The sequence below is a fragment of the Acanthochromis polyacanthus genome, chromosome 6 (assembly GCF_021347895.1).
Source record: "Acanthochromis polyacanthus isolate Apoly-LR-REF ecotype Palm Island chromosome 6, KAUST_Apoly_ChrSc, whole genome shotgun sequence".
Taxonomy (NCBI): Eukaryota; Metazoa; Chordata; class Actinopteri; family Pomacentridae; genus Acanthochromis; species Acanthochromis polyacanthus.
Genome location: NC_067118.1, coordinates 38,421,925 through 38,442,312, shown reverse-complemented (window position 1 = coordinate 38,442,312; position 20,388 = coordinate 38,421,925). Strand labels below are relative to the sequence as shown.

General features: G+C 41.4%; 1 protein-coding gene across 2 annotated transcripts in view; it reads right to left on the bottom strand.

Moving 5' to 3' along the window:
• Window positions 1–2,181: 2,181 nt before the first annotated feature.
• The window catches only part of slc16a4 (solute carrier family 16 member 4), a 30,155-nt gene continuing 11,948 nt past the window's right edge, over window positions 2,182–20,388 (bottom strand). For both annotated transcript variants that reach the window (XM_051949884.1, XM_022215377.2), the window contains exons 4-11: window positions 18,913–19,045; window positions 18,521–18,653; window positions 18,194–18,337; window positions 17,897–18,058; window positions 17,149–17,799; window positions 11,319–11,530; window positions 6,916–7,009; window positions 2,182–4,844 (exon numbers count right to left, since the gene is read on the bottom strand). In XM_051949884.1, coding sequence (XP_051805844.1) covers window positions 4,636–4,844; window positions 6,916–7,009; window positions 11,319–11,530; window positions 17,149–17,799; window positions 17,897–18,058; window positions 18,194–18,337; window positions 18,521–18,653; window positions 18,913–19,029 — 1,722 coding nt within the window. In that variant the 5' untranslated portion in view covers window positions 19,030–19,045 and the 3' untranslated portion in view covers window positions 2,182–4,635. The remainder of the gene's footprint in view (window positions 4,845–6,915; window positions 7,010–11,318; window positions 11,531–17,148; window positions 17,800–17,896; window positions 18,059–18,193; window positions 18,338–18,520; window positions 18,654–18,912; window positions 19,046–20,388) is intronic.

Sequence of the window (20,388 nt, the reverse complement as noted above, 5' to 3'; positions counted from 1 at the left end):
GCCACTTTACGATCTAAATGAGCGGCCAAAAGCCAGAGTCTGCAGGTAAAGCTTAATTTATTGGGATGCAGATTGAGTTTAAAGTCTTAGTATTTCATGTCATAGCAAATAATAGCTTTAAACACTTCTGGTGAGGAAAGTACATTTACTCAAGTACTGTCAGCATACAATTTTTTAGTAAGTTTATTTTAATTCAATATATACAAGTATACTTAGATCCAATACGTCTAGTTTTTAGTTTTGTTTTTCTTTACCCCACTACAGGTTTTCTATACCTTTACATGCTGGTTATTATGCAGATTCTGATTAATAATACTAAAAAAAAAAATCATAATTTAGGATCAGAGAAACTTTATTTATTCTTAGAAATAAAAACAAAGTAAATTTAGTGTCACGTTTACCAGCTGAAATGCTAAAATGATGTAAACGTTAAATGTGTTCCCGTCATATAATTGGTTCATCCTTTTTAAGACCCCACAGATCAGGGTCATACATGAGGTTATTGATTATGCAAAAAAAAACAACAACAACCTTTTATTAGATTATAACCCCTAGCTCAGGAAATGGACAGTATTGACTAAGTGATTGATTGCAAAACCTAGTCTTCAACCCCAAGAAACCAACTTGTAGCAGCTGAAATGTAGCTCGTACAAATAAACCCAATCAATCTGTGGCCGGTACTTGACTTTCCTAATCTGGCAGCGAGTCTTTTATTCAAAGCAGGCTTTTTTACTCTGTATGAAGAGCCCGATTCCACCAGCAGAACAGTCAAAGAACACAGATAATAAAGAGAAATCAAGTAGACATTTAGGTTTATATTCACACAATATATTTTTAGATTATTTATACATTAACATGTAATTGATTCAAACACTACTGGAGCAGCAAGTTGATGCTTGTTGGGGTGTTTTGGAAAAAAAGTGTTCAAAATGCAATATTTCTAAATAATGTAAAGAAAGAAGTTTTTTTGGTTTTTTTATCATTAATTTCTCGTTAGTTCTATACACAGAGGGGAAACAGTTTAAATCTTTTTAAGATAAGGAAATCTAAAGAAATAATCACAAATATGAAAGTATGTTCTTTTATGTTTCATAAAAATTCGACAAAGTAAAACGCTGAAGTTTATCATTATAACAGACTGACTGCAGTGTGGCAAAGTGCCATGAGTCATGTCATGTGTGCTGTTAGTCTTAACAAGACACCTTAACTAGGTAGTTTGCTAATATTGTCTATTTCTTGGTGCAAACTCGTGTACATTAACGGAGGTAGAGTGAACTCCGTTTGAGAAGCGTGTTCTAACATCCTGTTCTGTGGAAAAGATGACCTGTTTTACTGGAACCAGGCTGTAAACAACATGTACATTTTACACGTTCATGTCATCCATGCTGATATTGCAGCGCGGCTTCCGCCACTAATGCGAATGTTTTGTCAACATGCTAATGAGCACTTAAATCCTCACAGCAAACAAAACAAGACTCTTTTTAGCTCTGATTTTGGAAAGCATTTCAAAACTACGATATCACTGTGAAGATTCAAAACGTGTTTCTGTGTCTTCTCTACAGCGTTTCTCTTGGACGGCAGCTTCTTTTCCAGGACACTAAACGAATGGATGACGGTTGCCGGCTGCTGTGAGTAACCCGCTTGGTTTATGATTTACAACCTGAATTGATATGAATGTGGGCACTTTTAAATGAAATAGGACAAACGCTGTAAACAAACCAAAAGATGAAAGTGTATGTAGTAATGAACATGAATCATTTTTGTTTATGAAGTTGATGTGTCAATAAAATGCTGATTCAGTTTGTTTCAACTCTCTTGGCCTTGCTGCTTTTTTGTTCTCCGAGTCGTCTCAATTCACACAACAACAGACTTTGAGTCACACACAGTTTATTACAGACATGAACCTGTGCACTGTTACAAGGCTTAAAAAATGAACTCTACAGGCTTGCAACAGAATGTCTATGATTGGTTAAGCATTTTCTCTATAAGTCAATCAGTGAACAAATCCAGGAGCCGGAGAAGTGACGATGCATTCGCTGCAACAGAACATAAGACCAAATGCCATTAGAAAGCACTCGGTTCTTTATCAGTGGTGTTTGAGACAAAAGAACATAAAAAATTACTCCAAGATGTAAATAAGTACAATGATCCCAACCCAAATCTACCTTTTAAAGCATCAAATAGTTGTTCATAAAAGATTTATTATGGTACAAAATATTCAGTGGCCCTAAATCACAAAAGCATTCTGGTGGTGAATGCAGCTCAGGAGCCAGAAGAGCTTTTGTGCATGACTTGTCGTTATAGAAACAATACAAAGAGCCTTGCTCAGTATTGTGAAAGCGAGCTGAGGGGGAATAATTTGGTACTAATTGACACAGCATTCTTTGAGTAGAAGCCTCGTTCTGCCACTAGAGGGCAGCATAACAAAGCGAATCCGTCACTGGAGTTAAGACTGCTAAGCTGTTGAGTAACTGATGGCCCCAGTGGCTGAAAATACAAACATCGTCCACATTATTTTAATGCTAATAAGCTTCAAGTTGTAGGTTTCTACCGTGATCTTTGGCTGACATTACTGGAAAGTTAGTAAAAGATACATGACCTTGTAAGGCAAACAGTGGTGAAAAACAAGGAATCCACTGAGAACACAAAAATCTCTACAATATAAAAAAGATTCGACAAAACCAACAGACTCCCACGTATAAACACAATATCATTATAAGTTGCATTGCCATTAGCTGGCCGCCTGCAGGCACTGTAGAGTCTGGTTTTAAACGGCCCACATGGGGTTTATGTTCATCACTCCATCAACGCAGTTGGTCAGAGATTTACAGACACACGAGGCCCACGCAGCAACACTTAATCACACACACAAACGCATAGAAAACCCTGCTGTTCGATCCGACTGCCATCGAAATGTGGTAGAAAACCTCAACTAAACAGGCCTTTTCTTCTGTCAGGAGCTGGTGCATTTGCTACAGTTAAAACGTGTGCGTGTTAATCCCATGAAACAAATCTGCCGCTCCGTGTGTGCTTGCATAGAACAGCTCAGGAACAATGAGCTCGGCGTGACCATCATCTCATCTGCAGGTGCTGCCAAGTTTAACAGGTCAAGAAAAAAAAAGTGTCTTATCATTAGTGATCCACAAAAGGATGAAGGTAGTTTATAGTTGTGGTATTTAAAAAGGTCACAACTGAGGTTTTGATTGAATAATTCCAAGAAAATTAAGTGCTGTGACTTGTGCGGAAGATTGCAGGTGCAATCGCAGTAAACAGGTTAAAATGTGATTAAAGGAAGCCAAGTGTCAGCAGGATTTACGTTGTAATGTGAAGTAAAAGGAGCCGAGGTGTCTGTTTAAATGTCAAGAGCTGAAAGCAGAAGAATCCGTAGTTGAATCTTCATTTGCAAAAGAAACTCAAATGAGAGCAGCTCACTGAGTGTTGGTGTGAAAGTAGTGACAGCGACTGAGTTCATTTCAAGAGTAAAATCAGTTAGTGTCGGCTTACGTTAACATGCTGAAGGCAGTCCACATGTCAGCTTAAAAATACGACATGAATGTTGGAATGTGAGCAGCTAAAAGTGTCAGTTGCCGGGTAAAGGTTTAAAAAAAAAGGGGGTTCATTTAAGTGGAGAGAAGCTTTAGTCAAACTTTCTAGTGCCCTTAAATGCTCCACTAGGTTCTAAAAAGCAGCAAACGTCTGTTGTGACTCCAGAAGAATTATGAAAAACTGAGCTAAAGAACAAAGTGTAGAAGAAAAGATGACAGGAACATTCCGCAGATGAACTTCTATGAAAAAAAAAAAACAGCTAAAAGAGGGAGAATATTTAAAAATCGCAGATTAAAGTTGACTTGGGAGTCCCTATGAAAGTATGCTGTAATATTAATAATAAAGATATAAAATATAAGAGTATCAGTGTGCGTCGCTGGAAGCGAGTATACCCGTTAAATGCTAGCACATGCCTACAATAGTTATTACATGTTTCTGTTACTGGTACAACGGGAGCAATCACGGCTTTTTGGCATTTTCTAACAAATTACACACTGTCGCCAACAGGCTGCAATTATGTGGTTGTCCGATATCTCGACTGTCTTGGCAGTTAAAGGTAAAGAGAAAACGTCATGCAGCATAATTACAACTTGGCCCAAAGTGCATATCAGTGAGTACAGGTTTTACAGGCAACGGCTTCCCAAGACATCAGGTGGAAAGAACGTCTTCATGGATATGTGCTTCTGTTCACGTTGTGGAGGAGTGGAGATCGACTGCATAGCTTAGATCCAAAGTCAGTGTAGTTTTGTCGTCGCATCGGGAACCAGAACTTGTTGATCTTTCAATAAGTTACGCTCAATATGTGTCACCGAGTGTCGCTTTTCTCAGTTTTGATGCTGATAAGAACAAGAAGAGAGGATAAAGTTTCACAGAGCACTAAAATTTTGGCTTTTTAAATGATCTTCTATTCACCAACGTCCCGACTATCGTATGTTCTTAGACATCATGTTACTGCGGTCACAGCTGTCTGTGCCTCGGCCTGAGTCCTGCTGAAGCGAATGGTCCGACTGTAAGCTGGAGTCTGAGGTCCAGGCCTGTGGTCGTGAGCGTGTTGGTCCGAGATCGAAGGCGTTCCTCTGGATCTCATTCCTACACAGCGCCGTTCTGCAGGCGGTCAGGGGTGAAGCAGCCATTGGTCTTACAGCTGCTTTCCGCCCTCTTGGTGTGGGAAAGTTTCTTCCGGGCCTTCCAGCGCTGGGCCAGCGGCTCCATGAACAGCGAGAGGGAGGACAGCAGGTAGCAGAGCCCAGCCAGGTAGAAGGAACAGTCGTACGTCTGAGTGTAGTCGTACAGGAACCCTACGAAACACAAAACACAGCGGGGACTGAGCATGTTTACTTTAGATAGCATAACTTTACTGACACATCATGCTGGGGCAAAGCTGGGGGAACCAGATGGAAGTACGGACATGAGGCTTTCAAGTAACGCCTAGTTTAAGTCTGTAAATTCAGTTTTAAGATATTCTTAAAGCTGAAATCAACAATTTTAGAGATTCAGTGAAAGAATAAACTGGTATAAAAGCAATTGAAAACATGGAAAAAGACTTTCCCTGCTCTATTTTAATAGGAAAACAAAAACGAATACATAAGAAGTAAGAAAAAAATGCCAAAATGAGCCTCGACTCCAGAAATCTTTTTTTTTTTTTTTTTTAAATACAGGTGTATATTATACGGGCTAAAATGCGGCAGTCAGACCTTCACTGCACTTTTGTGTCAATTCTCCACTTTCTTTCCACATTTCTTGTCTGTCTTTACTGTATGTGCACATTCAAATAAAACTATAAAGATAAAAAAAAACACTTTTCTAATGCAGCACCTTTTATAAGGTGTGTTTTCAACTGTATTTTCTAATGATTAATAATAGATGGGTTCTGGGTAACTGTTTTATAAAACCATTACAATTTACCAGTGTGATTTCCAATACTTCCTTTTTCAGGTGCAACATTTCATTATCATATGTAATATTACTTATTCCCTTGTCATCAATGCAAACGTTGCTTTTTATTTTTTGTTTATCTTATCTCATCCACCTTCAAATGAAAATATATATTTTTAAAACTGTTAACAAAACTTGCGGAGACATTTCTTTCTAATACAATCTAATACAATCCCTTTCATTTTTCAAACAGTAAGTTTCAGGTAAAGTTATGGATTCCTTTTTTTTTACATTACTCATCTGACACAGACTTCTAAATACTTTCCATTAGAACATGTGAAGGCTCACATTTAGTGTTTCTTTACCATAAACTACACCTTCTGTGTTCCCATTTGTCTTCTTTACATGAGCTACTTCATTTAAAACAAGCAAATGTGAATGAAACAGGACACTGAGTGGGTGTGATCACGCTACAGCTGCTGCTCACACAGTTGACAGCTGTTGATCCTGAGTCAAAGACTTGGACAAATGGGGTTATCGTGACCTGTGGCCCAAAGGAGCCCACGGTTTGCCAAACGTCAGTTTCTTGCTTGAACAGCAGGGAGGGTAAACAGAACCACATGCTATTTCCGTACCTCTCTAAAGGGGGCCATTAGTCATATTTCAATCCCCGAAATCCATCAGCTCCTCTGAGGGCAGGGGTCATGTCAGGAGGTTCAAGGCCATCATCCGCTGTAACTGGGGCCAAATGTTACCAATTAGGCCAAAGAGATGTCATTTTTCCTCGAAGCACCTCCTCGCATATTCGAGGACAAAAAGCACGGGTGAGGATTTGTGTTTCTCAGAGTTCAGGTCCTACACAGATGACTGGTACCGATGGTGTTCTAAAGCTGATCTGAAGAAGACTTAGAAGGAATCTGATGTAACAAAAACACTGGAACTAAAAACTGATCCCAGATTAGAAACAGCTCTCTAACACTAGCAAAGGCAATCTGCCGTGGGTTAAACAGAACGCCTCAGACCTGTCATGAATGCAGCGCTGTTATTCTGCTGGTTGGGCTCGACTTGCTTGTAGGAATGATGAAATCTGACCCACTAACCTCCACATACATTTTTCTCTCAGCAAACCTAAAATTCCAGCACGCCTTGAGCACAGCACTAACTTTAGGTTGTTTTTCTCCTGTGAGTTTCAGTTTTCACACTCTGCCGTGACAGACACACACAGACACACATATACAGTAGAGGAGAAGTTGGTGAGAAAAGCCTGTGAACCTCTAACTGCTATTCAAACACTTCCCCGTCTGAAGCTCTTTTGAACAAACACGTTTAAACTTCACCCTACCCTCTGTGAAACAAATCACTTCAGAGAAGAGAACGTCAGCGCTACAAGCCTCTGCAGCACATATGGATGTGCTTGTTATTGTGTACATTTTGGAAAAGTAGGTTAACATATGTGCGAGTCCTGACTGTTTTCCATGACGTGATTCGACTCACCTGCCAAAGGAGGCCCTGTGAGGCAGCCGAGGCCCACAAAGAACATGGAGAAGCCCATGGAGTTGTTGAGTTTGTCTGATCCCACCAGATCTACCTGCAGGGCAGAACAGACACATTCAGCCCCAAAGCTCTTCTTCTGTTGGGACTTGCAGCTACTTTCTGACTACACAGATTATTTTTTCTAGCAAATGATCAGCACCATATTATGGCAAACATTTTACAAAGCACACACTTTTAAAGGAAGTTGGAAACATTTTTGTTAAAAGAAAACCAATCCAATCCAAACCTATAGCAACCCCAGTCCAAATGAGATCAATGCACAGCTGTATGTGTTCATGTTATCAGAGGGAAAATTCCAACACAGCGTACACTGCACTTTAGTTTAAAGTCTAACTCATTGTTTATTACTTGTGACTTTTTCCCCTAATTTTCAGTTTTCGTTTTTTTTAAAGATTTGTCCTTTTTATAGTGTCTTCTTCTCATTTCACAGCATTGAGAAGAGTCACTTTGCGTTTCACTGCACAGAACTCATGAGCATGTGACAAATAAAAACAGCTGAATCTTGAATTTTAACCCCTATGTCGTCCTGCGGGTCAAATTGACCCGTTTTAAAGTTTTAAAAATGTGGAAAAAAAATTCACAGTGAAAACTTCCACATTTTCAAAATCTTTTAAGGAAATCTTTGAACATTTTTTTGGTGGAAAAAAATTAAAAAAAAAAAGTTTAATAACATTCAGAAAAAAATCAAGCAAAATCCAGTGAATTTCGCTGTCAAATTTGGGGATTTTTTATTAAAAAAAAATAAAACTTTTGAGGGAAACTTCAGGAATTTTCTTCCTGAAGAATATGCAATTTTTTTATAAATTTGGGGAAATTGTTTCTGAATTTTTGGACTTTTTTCAGACAAGGCAACAACATTTTTTGGCAAGAACACGAGGGTTAAAGCACATTAGTTTAATCCTAGGGCTGCACAGTGGATGGGCGGTTTGCACTAGAAGATCCCCGGTTTGCATCCCGGCCTGGGCTCATTGGGCATAGAGTCTGCGGGTTCTCCAGCTTCCCCCCACAGTCCAAAAACATGCTGAGGTTAACTGGCAAGTCTAAATTGGCCGTAGGTGTGAATGTGAGTGTGGTTGTTCGTATACATGTAGCCCTGTCTTACCCCCTCTGGTCTCAGACAAACTAATGAACTAAGGTTGTTCAGGGTGAAACCAACAAAAAATTGCACAAACTAACAGAAAACGGGGTTCTGTGGTCAAAAAGGGGATGGGCATGGTTAAATACTAATACCCCCCACTAAATCTACCAAAGGTGGTAGAAAAAAAAACAAGAAGTAAAACCCCTTAAAAGAAAAAAACATTCCCCAAAACAAAAGGAAGGAAGTGCTGGGTTCTGGGCATTTAATGACACAAAGAGGCTGAGTTTTTAGAAAGAAGGCCAACTGATGGTGTCAAACCTTCCACATCCCCTACCCGCAATCACCCGAGCTGTTGGGAGGTCCCTCCTTATATCCCCACCCAGCTGATTGGCAACAGCACACAGCCGAGCTCAGTCACACAGGTGCAGCAGACTGAGTCTAATCTGAGAGTCAGGCTGTGAACTTTACAAGTCCAGAACATCCTGTGACAGACTGGTGACCTGTCCAGGACTGTCCTGCCTTCACTTTATATTACTGATATCATTTATTTGTTGAGTAATAATGCTCTATTTATTTATTTTCATCCTTCGTGCTTGTATATATTGTATACATTTTTGTTATTATAATTATTATATTTCCTGTATATTGCTGATGCAACACGGGAAATTTCCCCTGACATGGGGAGTAATAAAGGATTATCTCATCTCATCTCATCTCATCTCATCTCAGCTGGGATAGACTCCAGCCCCAACGAGGATGAAGCGGTGTACAGATAATGGATGGATAGTTGAATCCTTAATTTACTTGCTAGTTTGAGCTAAATTCACAAAGATAAGCACGCATTGTGTCTTTATATCACAGCTCAAAAACATAGCTGCACTGCAAACATAATTAGCTGCACAGAAAACATGACTTAACTCTGGCAGTGGTGGGATGTTCCTTTTACATTCATATCAGTTAACGACTTACAATTCCTAAGAAAGTCTTGTCAGAAAGTTTAGCCATTTATGTCAGCAGGAGGAGATCTCTTTTATTCAGATTCAGAAAAAATAAATCATCATTTCGGTCGTCACACGTCATCATTTCAGCCCGGAGGCCTGTCCTGGCCTTTGAGACCAAACCGCGTGCAAGTGAAGTCACACCACATGCATCCTCACGTTTTTGTTTTCAGCAGTGACGTAACCTGAAGATACTGGATACCCGCTGACTTAGTATGTCGTTCCACCCAAAACAGCAGTTGGGAAACGTCTCCAACGGTCTGCTTTATGGATACGTTTTCATTTCTTGGTGTAATGTAATGAAGTCGCTTCACCTTTACTGGGTACAAAAGTTCCCCAACGCAAATGCACTTATTATGAACTCACCAGATTGGAGAGTTGGATACTGTGAGGTCCTGGGAAGCAAATGAACTACAGACTGATGATAAAGTGAGAATGACCCCGGTGAGATCATCTGAAAAAGCAGACTGTGGTCCTACCTGTAGGCACCACAGATGCTGTAACTGACCTCTACTAATCTGCATTGATTTGCCAGTTGTTGATATAATTCTTTCCAGGATTGACTCTCTGCCCTGTGATGCAATATGTTAAAAAAATAAATAGATTAAAAAATATGCCCTGTGCCTACTAGATGACATATTTCTTGCACCTTTGAATTTCCAGTGAAGATAATTTAATGGATTTGTCGCTTCCTAGCAATTCGTGTGCAAGTTCCCTGGAAAGAATTATGGAATTATTGAGTTTAGTTAGTTGTGTTGAGTTCATACGCAGATCATTTCTGGTTAGTTTTTCAGAAGAACTGAGAAATTTAGAAATTCTCAGATGTACGTCGATTTGGAAAAAAGTGTCTGCTACATGAAATTGTCGAAATGATCTGGTATTTATTCATTTACTTTGAACCTATTTGATCTGGACTCAAATTTACAGTCACAATTATATGATTTGTCATAAAATTTTGATCAGCAATTCATGGTCCCCAGAGGATGAACTGCACTGACCTTGCTTTTCCTCTAATGCCATCAACTTTTATTTTTCCTGAAAATATCTCAACATCTATTGGATAGATTGGTGCAAAATGGTGCAGAGATATTCATATTGACCTCAGGACAAACTGAGGTTAGGGTTGGGGGGGAGTTGCTTCCCCAAGTGAAAGAGTTCAAGTATCTTGGGATCTTGTTCTCGAGTGATGGGAAACTGGAGCGAGAGATGGACAGGCAGCTTGGTGCTTCGTCAGCAGTCGTTGTGCCGAACCGTCGTGGTGAAGAGGGAGCTGAGCAGCAAGGCGAAGCTCTCAATTTACCAGTCCATCTACGTTCCAGACCTCACCTACGGTCATGAGCTCTGGGTAGTGACAGAAAGAATGAGACTGCGGATACAAGTGGCCAAAATGAGCTTCCTCCGTAGGGTGGCTGGACTCAGCTTTAGAGATAGGGTGAGAAACTTGGACAGCTCAGAGTAGAGCCGCTGCTCCTTCAGGTTGACAGGAGCCAGTTAAAGTGGTTTGAACACCTGATTCGGATGCTTAAGGGGAGGTTTCCTTTGGAGGGTTTCCAAACACGTCCGCCTGGAAGAAGAGCCCAGGGTAGACCAGGAACTCGCTGGAAGGATTATGGATCTCATCTGACCTGAGAACGCCTCGGGATCCCCTAGGAAGAGCTGGAAAGTGTCGCTGGGGGGAGGGGCGTCTGGAATGGCCTGTTTCGCCTTCTGCCTCCACGACCCAGCAACGGATAAGCGGATGGATGGATGGATGGATGGATGGATGGTTGGATGGATGGATGGATGGATGGATGGATGGATGGATGGACTGTAATCACTTTTGGGATAACTTACTAAATCTCTTTTTCATCTAATGCCATCAAGAAACATGAAGTTTTTTGGCTAACTACCTGAAAAATGAGAAAACTAATCCTCTAAACTCAACATCAGCATGCTAGCTTTGTCGCTGTGAGTATGCTGGCGTGCTGACATCAGCATGTCCATAAGCTCAGCCTCACTGCTGACCTGCTGCTCACTCACTAAAGGAATCTACATGTGACACGAGCAATCGATTGGAATTTATTATCTGCATCTGCACCAACTTAATACTGTCTCCACCCCCCTCCATTAAGTATTAAATTGCACAGCCTATTGCAGAAACCTTCCTTTAAAATTGAAATTACTCAAAACAACACAACTTGTAAATTAAAGCATCACAACCACAGAGAACTAAGGTTGATTTCTTTCATACAGGATGAAATGCCTATGTTCAGAAAGGGTTTTCTTACTAGAACAGGCAGCAGTAGAGCCATGTAGCCGCCGCAGAAGATGGCAAAGAAGACAGCGTAGACCATGAGCAGGATGTAGGAGGTTGCCAGCGGGGACAGGAGGTTGACCAAACCACAGAGGATCAGGTAGGCTTTGTGGTAATGATATTTATGGAACAGGTTCCTGTCTGTCACCCAGCCTGAGGCTAACTGGGCGATGGTCTCCGTGATACCTGAAACAGAGTCAGAGCGGGTGGACGAGCGGATGAGAAACTGGGATGAAGTGAGACAACAGAGGAAAAGGTGACATTACAAACCGTTACATTCAAAGTTCAACGTGAGGGAAACCGTGAGATAAAGGTTAAAGTGAGAACTGTAAAAAAAAAAAAAAAAGCAAGTACAGCTAGGTCAAAATAAATGCAACAGACATTCAAAAGAACATGTTTCTAATGCTTTTATCTTTTGTTCCAATTGTCTCATTGTTGTTTAAAATGTATACATGTCACACTACTCTGAGAAAAGCAGAATTACTGGTTGACTAAATTAAAGGAGGATGTTTGTAACAGCTTCTGTAGGCAGGTTTGAGGGGAGAAAAGTGTATACTGGTTATGCTTGGCAAGTTTTTAAAGGAATACAACAAACAGACCATGCTACTAATGTCCGGATATGGGGGTAAAAAAGGCGCACTGATGATTAAAACACGAAGAATAAATAGTGTACAGAGATTTTTCTACAACATTTAGTACACTGGGGCAGCCATGCACATAGATTTTATTTGCATCTCTGACTGTTTTATCTCCAAAGCCAGGAAAAGAAAAAGGCAGAGTAACATCTTCAAACTTAAAGAAAACCACAATTAACTGCATGATTGGGTAACACTGGAGGTGAGTGAGAAAACATGATTTACTTTCTGAGAGGATGGAAGTGTGTCCGCAGCAGCTGCTATTTGTAACCAAATGTCCACGCAATACAAACATGCTTTGTTAAAAAATGAGCAACAACAGCATTACTTTGTGTTTTTAGGATTAAAACTTTAACCAGCAGTTGATGTTCTGGAAAAACACGAGCCCCAACGCGTGCTCCAGTGCACGAACTGCAACGCATGACCAACAACACTTGCACAACTCAAAAGTTTAGCGATAAATCAACTGCAGGTTTTCAGAAGAACAATGACTTGCATCATCCTAAACTTTGCCACACTTACAGATGTGACCAGATGTGTTCATCAACAGCAGCAGCAGATCACTGGATACACGCCCGGTACCTTGCTGACTCATAAATCATTAGCTGCTCATTGAACTGCTTCTGTTTCATGCACTGAATTCATGTGTAATGAACAGCTAAAGTAGTTTGGAGTCGGTTTAACACGGAATATCGATGAGAAGAAATCTGCCTTATTGTACATTTTGGAGCCAAATGATGTATACAATTGTTAGAAATTATAATAACGTTATGATTAAGTGCTCCTTATGATTTCAAACTACTCTATAACTGTGTGACTGTGAAATCATATAACCCCATCTACTCAGTCAATTTCCATGATTACCTTTCACCATGAAAACAAGTTGGTTTTGTAAGCAGCCGGTTGAAACTGGCTGCTCAGAAACTAATCATACCACCGTGAAACTTGTTTATGAACACTGTCAGTCGCTTGCCCAGACTATGTTCTCAGCAGGTTGATTCCTTGTGCAATTAAATATTTGCTTTGACTTGAGAGACGACTCAAGTGTTTATTTGGAGAAGTCGGAGATCGCCTGAAGAATTTTCCGTAAATTATCATCACAAATATGAATGAAAGCATGTCCATGCCGGTCTTCTGTTGTGACTACCGCTTCGATCATCCCCTGACTTTTCTTCGAGCACCAAAATGACATTTCTTTTTTCAGTTTTTTGGTGAACTGTCTTGACAGCTAAAGGATGCGTTACCATTAATTTCATGCACCGTTGTTTCCACTGGTGAACTACAATAAGTTTTGTGAACCCTTAGCTTTTCACAAGGTCAAAACTTTAATTTGTCTTGTGTCTTGCTCCAAAATAAATGGCTATATTATATATTGTTGGGAAAATCCTACCGGGACTTAAGTGCAAAGTTTTGAAGTGCTGCTGCAGCAGAATACTGTGGTCAGAGGCCAACAGTCCCGGCTGTATTCTGAGCTGATGACAGAGAAAGTTCACCATCAGAGTCAGTTACATCAGTGCTATGAGCAGCTTAGGTTCACCAAAGGTAATCTGGTACATGCAGAGACATGAGAGCATTTAACTACTTGCATCCTGACAGTGATTGAGTGTGTCATGCTTTCATTAGAAACTACAGCAGCCTGCATTACTATCAACCTGTTCCTCTTGCTTTCTGGCACGTGGGAGTTGAAAACTATCTATTAAGTGCTCCACCTTGTCTGCCTGATTGTTTGCTCCGCTCGGGTATGATGACTGGGCAGATATGGTCTGTTCTCTGCTGAGGTCAACTGGAACGCGATAGGCGATGCGGAAACTGCAGTGGCGTATTGACCGTCGCAGGAATAGCTACAAGCAGGCGGTGCAGAGCCATTAATCAATGAAACAAACTGGTTCCATGCAGATCAGAGTTACCCATCCTTTGCACAGCCTCTGCAACACAACTCCACAGGCTGCAGCCATTAAACCTCTGCTTGAAACCACACGAGATCCTGTTGAATATGAGTTTGTGAACATTATGTCCTACAAAATACATCTGCTGAAAGCACATCTCAGTAAAGGCTAGATTCATCTACACAGATTGACAGGCAGATGTTGAGTAATCAGGAACATCTTCATTCTTTGAGGGTTTGATTGAAGTCTGAATGAAGAAACAATGAACTGCTGCATCAGTGAACACCTCTGCTTTCCTTACATAACAGAACCTACAGCGCGTCTCTGCACCGAGGTTAGAGGGATGACATGAGGCAGCTGTGCAGTGTTTATGTGTCCTCCGCTAGTGACCCAAGACATGTCCTGGGGTGTCCCCTGCTTGCACACAGACGAGTTGTGAGTTTGTTTGTGTATTTTAGCCTCAGCGGGTTGGTTCAGCCCTACAGCTGTTCCTGTTCAAACTCAGCATAATGCTATTTAAATTTAGCACCTTGAGTCCAGTGCATCAGGGACATTAGCTCTGGTCATGTTTCTCCATGCTGCTAACAGGTATAGAGGTTCTTGAATAGCTCTGGGTGCTAACAGACTATAGCGAGATGCCATTTCTTTTGCAGTAAAGATGGATGTTTTGTCACTAGATTAAAGCAAAGGGGCTATAAAAGGCATGTTGGTTTTCCCAGCTCCTCTGAAGCCGCTGCTGGCTGGTCTTGCCTCCTCTTTTATACGCACTGCCGCCTCAGTGCTCCTCTGCAAAGTATCAGCCACTTTAGAACTGGGCTCAAACAAAACCGGGAGCCCCTCTTGTCGCCACGCCAACAACTTTACTCAGTTAGTTGTTGCTTAGCGACTCCCATCAGCTCCAGTGTTGGCGGCAGAGGGTTTGATGAAGGGACTGACCCGGATGATAGTGGCCTCTCTCACTCTCTCTCTCAGGCGAGTCAATGGGCCTCTATGACGAGGCCGGGTCAGGAAGAAGAGGGACAGCGGGGCATTGGGATGGTGGCTTTGTGGTGTGGGTGGCACCCCGTCTCTTTAGCTCTGTCTCTCTTCTTTCCCCCTCATTACAGCGCACATGACCAGCAAATGTGACAGAGCAAACGTGTCTGAGTCAAAAGAATCTGTCAGTCTTGCAGCTTGTTGGACTGACGCCCATGTTGGTAAACCAACAGGCCTTCTGGGAATATTCAGACATCTATATCCTCTGGATTTCGTCACACCTCGATAGAAGCATTGTTGGGATTTAAAGTTCTTCAAGACATTTCACCTGAATCCTCTTGGATGAGAGGGGAAACATCTAAAACAGAAGTCCAGTCCCTTTTTACTGAAGCTAAAAGGGCTATGATGACTTTGATGACTGAGAATCTACACAGACATTATAGAAACTCATTTAGCTGTCCTTTTTCTAGCTAATTTTGATGCATCTTGTGTAGTTTTATACCGCAGCTCCAGTCATTGTCTCATTTCAGTTTTCATCCCAGCTGTGTTCCTTGTGCAGGTTAAACTGCTTTCATGAGACCTGTTTCATTCAATCTTGCCCATTTTGTGCAGCAGTGTGGTGCTCAGCTGCTGTTGCACACCAATGCTGACATAGAAAATCCAGATCTTTTCCCTCAAAGCTCAAAATGCATCGCCTGAACAGTGATCTCAAATTAGACAAAGATCATTTGAATTCAAAATCAAAATCAAATGCAATTTCATGACTGAGTGATGTGAAAGAAAAGAATGTTTGAAATGTCAGGTGCTAAGATAATAGCGTCTTTCAAACTTCCCTGTGTTGTTACCTTGTTTTTAACTAAGAAATCATCTTTCATCAAAGGCCTCAGTCTGTCTGCTGATGGCTGATCACCAAGGGAAAGATTATAAAACTGTAGAGAGTATCTCGTAAATGCATGGACCCATCTGGAGCGTTTCAATTATTCACAAAGACCGAACAAGCACTCTTACAGAATTACACGCACATGTGGCTGGTCGGTGGTCAAAATGTTAATGCTGTTTTCTGTTCGTATGGAGTGGCCTCATCGATGGCATACTGCTGAACCCTGCCGTCCTCGCCAGTGGACCAAAGTTCAGCTTTTATGTAAGCGCATTCATTACATAAGACTGCAGACTCTGAGCAGCTCACAAATAATTAATGCCTAGAAGTTGACCGAGCAATTTTTTGCATCACTTCTTAGACCCAGTCTTAAAGAAACCTGAATCTCCCTGTTCACAGTCTCTACAGAACCCCTGCTAGAAGACACAAATTCATGAGAAGACATGAAGGCAGAAGTCTTATGTATTTAATCCAGAGTCTGTCAGATCTGTAGAGTGAATATGACTCTGTTGGTAAAGACGCTTCACTGATAAAACCCACTGATTTTGACTTTCATGAAGGTCAGCGAACAATGAAGAGCATTTAAATAGGAGAAAAGAGACCGCATTTAACTCCTGTAATTGAGTGCGAAACTTTCACGCATTAAAATGACCACAGACCGGGTCAGCTGTGAGCCTGCGAATGATAACTTCTCTTTGAAAAGGGGGCTGCTATAGCAACTGTGCCATTGGCTGCCGTCATCTGTATTCTATATGTGACAGGCTGTTTTTGTGTTTTCATACTTCTTTTTCAAATTATACCATCAATAATGACTAGAGCTAATGAAAACCTTGAGACAAATTAAGAGATGAAGCTGAGTCTGAATATGATCAGACTGAATTCAGAAGAACTTCATAAGCTTTATATAAGCACAAATACCTCATATATTCACACATATATTGTATGAATGTGTACATACAGTATATGCTTAGATGGCTTGCAATTCTCTACTTATTTTTCTTCATTACATGTGCCTTTTGTAACTGTGTGTATGATGTACACGAGCTCGTCAGGTAAAGCTTCAGGAAATTTACTGCATACGGCCAAGAAATAGTTTTGCATATAACTAGATGGTTTAAACTTGTTAATTTCACACTTAGCTTAGAGTGCTGATTAAACAAAGAGGGCAGAACATGTTCACTGAGAAGTTTTAAAGGAGGTGGCAGTTTGAAAAACCTTCCCTTGTTCTTCCTGTTTCAGTCTTTATGTTAAGCTAAGCTAACCTGAGCTAAGCTAAGTGGCTGCTGGTTGTAGCTCCCTGTTTACTGTACCCATATGACAGTGGTTTCAAACTTTTCATCCAACTTTTGCCAGAAAAAACAAGTTAATTTATTTCCCAAAATGCCACGCTGTTCATTTACAGCTGAATTAAGTGACCAATGGAAGTCTCACCTGCCACAGAGATGATAAACGAAGCATCCATGGCATCAATGCCGAGGGTTCTGGCTCGGGCGGACAGATGGAAATAGGGGATGAAGTAGGCCAGCTGACTGAAGACCAAGGACCAAGTGTAGATGCAAAAGAACGGGTCTTTCAGCAAGGAGAAGTCCAGTACTTTGGCTTTCCTGACGGTCGACTCACTCGGTATGCTGGCATGGGAGGAAACTCCAACAATGGTGGAGCCATTCATGCTGCCATTGTGCTCCACTGAGCTGTCTGGAGTTGTGGGTTTACACTGACCCACGTCATGGTAGGGCTCGTGGCCATTCACACCATTGAGGACCAGCCTGGTCAGTTCAGGGTTCACTGGCTGGTCCTGGGGTCCCTGAGTACACTGCCCCCCCTGACTCTCAGAGTCCTTTTGAGATGGAGGAGGGGAAGGGAAAGAGTCTGATTTGGAGACGCCGTTGGATAAATGAGAGGAGCCACTCAAGCAGCTCTTGGAGAATTCCTTCTCTGCAGAGCTCTTGAGGGAAACAGCAGGGCTCTTTTGGATGGGAGAAGAGGTAGGGTTTGAGACGGGCGGCTTCACGTTGATGGGTCGCAGAAGCATCCCAGAGGCCACCAGATTCAGCATGAGACCACCAAGAATCAGCATCGCCCCTATGAGGGACGAACAGAGCTCACAAATTAACATGTCGCCTTTTATATTCTGTAATTCCAACACAAATACACTCATTAAAAGGTATGTTCTGTCTACCTTGCCAAGCATATTGGTCCAGAAGCAGCTGAGTGAACGGAGCGAGAGCAAAGGTCAGTCCCATCCCAGAGCGGCCGATCGCATACGCTGTTGCTAACCTTTTTCGGAAGTACAGAGCTGTGACCACTGAGAAGGCCTGGTATAGTAGTGCAAAACCCATTCCTGGGAGGAGTAAACACAGTCATGACTATCAAACACTGGGTCAATCACAGGATCACACAGGATGAAATGGGAAAAAAAGTCATCAGGAAAACAGCTTTATTGAGGTATTATTGCCTACTACGCATTTCAACCCACCAACTATCACTCCCATGCTGATGTAGAGGAATACCACGCTGCTGGCAAAAATACTCATGATGAAACCTCCGCTAACCAGAACCGCCCCGACGATTGAGGTCACCCTGGTTCCCACCTTGGCACAGGCAATAGAGGCAATGGGTGCTGCAGAAGTGACAAAAAGACACCAGAGCTACAAAATATCTCCTGTTGTCTAATATCCAGTACCTAAATGTAAGCATTTTGATGATAATGTGTGCAAATAAATGGTGGGGCGAGCAGGAAAGAAGGCAAAATCAGATGAAAGAGTTAAATGGGTGACACATTTTGGCAGTTTTCAAATCGAACCTCCAGATAGACGCAGACTGGACATGATGGAACCGATCCAGCTGATGCTCTCTGCTGAACCTCCAAACTCGTCTTGGAAGGCCACAAAGAAGATCCCAAAGCTCTTCAGAGTGCCCATCACAAGGACATTTACCTACACACACACAAAATCCAAAAACATGGATTAAAATGAACCCTGTGGAGGTAATTTCTTTTTACGTTACACCATGCCATGGTTAACACACAACAGTTTCAGACACATGCAAACAATGAGGCTTCCTAGTCTGATCTATACCTATCCAAATCTATCAATGTTATGGTTGGTATTAGATAAAGTTTTAAAACCATCCTAATAATAAAATAAGGTAATACATTCAGCAGAGAAACGGGGGTTTTAACTGAGGAGTACAAACCAGGAAGCAATGCAGCACAACCATCCAGCCCCAACCTCCATCTGGAGGATCTTCATACTGGATGTCTTTCTCTTTGTCCTTCTTTGTGGCCATGACGTCCTTCCTGAACAGGTTCATGATGGCCTTGATTTCACTTCAAGACAAAAAGACAAAAATTAATAGAAGCCGAGGCGTTCGTCTGGTGTCTCAATGTGGATGAAACCACACTTGTGATTATTTGAGGCACGCCATTTTAAGGTAATGTCAGGATCCACCTGCTTCACACACTCTCAGTACTGTATTTAGAGAGCTCAACCATGTCTTAGTGTCAGAATAACATCAGCAGCAACAGTAATAGCAAAACATTAAAGTTTAATTCATTTTTAGTTAAGAGGAACACAAGCAGACTCTTAACAAAAAGCTATATTATTTCCTAAATAAAACTTTTGACCAGTTTTGCTTTATGCAGCTCTACGGAAAACTGCAGACCAAAGAGTCAATCAAATTATATAATCATTTCTATTAAACATTGATTTGTTATCAATACACTCTTGCACAGAATGATCTTCTAAATGTGAGTGACAGCAGACAGGGATGTTATAATAACCTGTGAAATCACTGAGCTGTGACTCTGATCAGTGACAGTACAACGAACCCTGGTTACTTTTCCACCTCTTTTGCTCCTATTACAGCTTCTGCACCAGACGCAGTGTCTCAGCAGTGTCACACACACTTTCTATAGAAAGCAAAGAGTGTGTATGTCCAAGAGCAAGCAGCGACACAATCTCTATGTGTTGCTGATGAAGCTTAACATTTGTGGCAATTTAATTTGTGAAGTAAAAAACAGATCCTAAGAAGAGACGCAAAGACCTGGATCTGGTTTAGCGAAGAAAACCTGTTACTAGAAAGTCATTTTTCAACAGTTTGAAACTGCACAGTCCCAGAACCATGACTAACAAGCTCAAGTTTCAGCTTTTTTTCCCCTTTCATCCCATGGTGTCATGGCAGCGCTTTGGAAAAACCTGTTTAAAAGCCCAGTTTAGTGTATTCATGGCCAAGAAATCTGGTTTCTCTTGCAAAAATGTTGCTGTGTTAACCAGCTTTCTTCTGATTAACACCGATTAAAGCGACCCAGTGGAGCTTTTGGCCGTTACCAGCCCCAGAGGGTGATGCTGTGGGTCCCGTTTTGTAAGTTTATATGGCATTCACAGACATGAAGGCATGATGATGCACGTTTGGGTGACAGCACACAAAACTGCTGTCATGCAGCAACTAATTTGGGAAAGAAGCCGACCGTATGCAGATAAATGCAGATGTAAACAATGTCGATTTTGAAATCTAAACTGCACCTTCACAAGTAACCTTAATGTAAACCAGGCTACTGCAGAAAGCACTGATGGTTTGTGTGATAACGCAGTTTGATGTCTGTATTGGCAGACAGCAGAGGAGGTCAAAGAGGACAACAATGGATTACTGAGTTCACTGATAATAAAATGT